Source organism: Plasmodium gallinaceum, assembly GCF_900005855.1.
Source record: "Plasmodium gallinaceum strain 8A genome assembly, contig: PGAL8A_v1_119, whole genome shotgun sequence".
NCBI classification, from domain to species: Eukaryota; Apicomplexa; class Aconoidasida; order Haemosporida; family Plasmodiidae; genus Plasmodium; species Plasmodium gallinaceum.
The window spans coordinates 930,707-933,154 of record NW_021628276.1 but is presented as its reverse complement, the minus strand read 5'-3'; the positions used below and the strand labels follow the sequence as shown (position 1 = coordinate 933,154).

General features: G+C 15.0%; 1 protein-coding gene across 1 annotated transcript in view; it reads left to right on the top strand.

Annotated features, from left to right (window-relative positions):
* PGAL8A_00437400 (conserved Plasmodium protein, unknown function) overlaps positions 1-1,948 on the top strand; it is a gene marked incomplete at both ends in the record, with an annotated part of 4,375 nt that extends 2,427 nt beyond the window's left edge. Inside the window, 3 exons of the mRNA XM_028673109.1 lie at positions 149-1,227; positions 1,379-1,837; positions 1,923-1,948. Of these exons, the coding sequence (XP_028529595.1) occupies positions 149-1,227; positions 1,379-1,837; positions 1,923-1,948 (1,564 nt within the window). The remainder of the gene's footprint in view (positions 1-148; positions 1,228-1,378; positions 1,838-1,922) is intronic.
* Between the last annotated feature and the right edge of the window lie 500 nt (positions 1,949-2,448).

Here is a 2,448-nt window from a genome sequence, read left to right as displayed (position 1 = left end):
AAAAAAAAAAAAAAAAAAAAAAAAAAAAAAAAAAAAAAAAAAAAAAAAAAAAAAAAAAAAAAAAAAAAAAAAAAAAAAAAAAAAAAAAAACTGATGTGCTACAAATATTTAAAGAAGAGTTTAAAAATAATAATAAAAAATTATGTAGTTATAAAAATTCATTAAGTAATGATTTTGATGATAATTTGTATTTAAACGATGAAGAAAATAACAATAATAACAATAGTTATAATAATCAATATAATAATATTATTAGTAAAACAACCAAAAATAATAAAACATTAATACCAACTAAGAAAGAAAAAAGAGAAATGAAAAGGAATATAAGAAAAAAAAAAAGGACTTTCTTAGATTTAATTTATAAATTAAAATATAAAAGAGAAATGCCTGTTTATAGTTTTAAAATCAAAGATCATATATTATCTTTTTATAATTTTACATGTAAAAGATTTAATAATGCAAATTTTGTTTATTTTGATGATAAATTGGTTTTTCCTTATTTTACTAATTTGCGATTTATGCTAGTAATTTTACTTGATTACTTTTTAAAAATTGGTTTTACGTTATTTTTTATTGTAATTTTATTAAATAAGCATACAGTTATACATGATAAAAACTTAATTTATATACATGATATTCCTCTGAAAAATACTTCAGAAAAAATTTTAACATTTCCTTATAGCTTTGATTTAATGAATTATCCTAATCTTGAATTACCAACAAATTCTATAAATATCTATTATATAAATAAGGATATGGAAAATGATACGAAATTAAGAAATAAAAACAATGAGCCTAAAGGATATATTAAATTAGAATTACTTGATAATATATTTAAATTAAATTGGAATGAAATATATATAGTAGATAAATTTTGTTTATGTACATGTGTTGCCTATTTAATTATAAATTTTCTTTTACTTATGAGATCATCTACTTTTTTTGATATTTTATATGTTTCTATATTTAATGTAGTTCGACATTTATCCTTTTATTTTTCCTTAAAACAATTTATTTTATTTTTTTTTATGTTTAATGGAAATATTTATAATAGATATTATATATATTATGAAAAAAATATAAGAAAGTTAAATTATCATTTTGAATATTTATTTTTATTATTTTTTAATATTCAACATTTTATATCTTTAATCAAGCATCTTTCTCTCTTTTTTCGTATATTGTTTAATTTCAGATATGTTTATTATTATAGACAACCAAAAGGATGTAAGTTCATAAAAAAATATAAATATATTTATATAAATATTTTAATATATTTACATATATATATATATCTACTTATAATTTGTTATGAAAATTAATGAACATACATATAATTATGATAATTTTTAAAATAATGTATCTTTTTTTTATGTAGCTAAAGAAAATAAAAAGGATGAGTTAAGATATTCTGTAAGTGTTTACATTTTATATCTTTTATGCAAATATTCATATGCACCAGTTAATTTAAACTCATTACTATTTGGAAATAATATCTTAAATAATGTTATATTAATTGATAATATAAATAATTTTACATGGGTAAACATATTAAGTATTATATTATTTAAAAGTGTACAAATATTAATAACTAAAGCAGATTATTTTTTAATTGGTTTGTTTATTCTACACATCCTTTTATATATTATTTACGCTATTCATACTCAAATTCTTAGATATATAATTCTTAGAAAAATTGAAATTCTTTTTGTTTTTAAACATATATTAATATCTAAATATAAAGGAATACAATTAGTCCCTGATAAAAATTCTCCATATGTTACTTGTGCAGATATTTTAAAGTATTACTCAGAAGAAGGTTTTTTCTCTTCTGAAAGTAAAAAAAATATATATATATATATACATATATATATATATATATATTAAATTTTTATATATATATTTTTTTTTTTTCTTTTTAGGTAATATGATACCAAATTTTATATAACCACATAAATACTTTTTTTTTCAGTGAATGCTTATCTAACGCATTTTTTTTAAATCTTATTTTTTCTTAACTTTTTATTAAGTTTAAACAAAATTTTTATGATGTGTTATATATATATATATATATATATATATATATATATATATATATATATATATATGTATTTATTTATTTATAAAAAATAATGAAATTTATAAATACTCTTAAAAACTTTTTAAACAAAATATATATGGTATTATAAATATAATTAATATATGAAATAATATCAAATTTACTTAATGAAGTATAATTTTAAACATATACAAAAGTAAAACGAAAAAATAATTTAAATTTTTTAATCTACTAAATATACATTTATTCATGAAATAATTTACACATATATGTATTAATTAAATACTAATTCTTAAAAAAAATATAATAATAAGAAAAAAAAAAAAAAAAAAAAAAAAAATATAAATAAATATACAAATAGTATTTTTTTTTTTTTTTTTTTTTTTTTT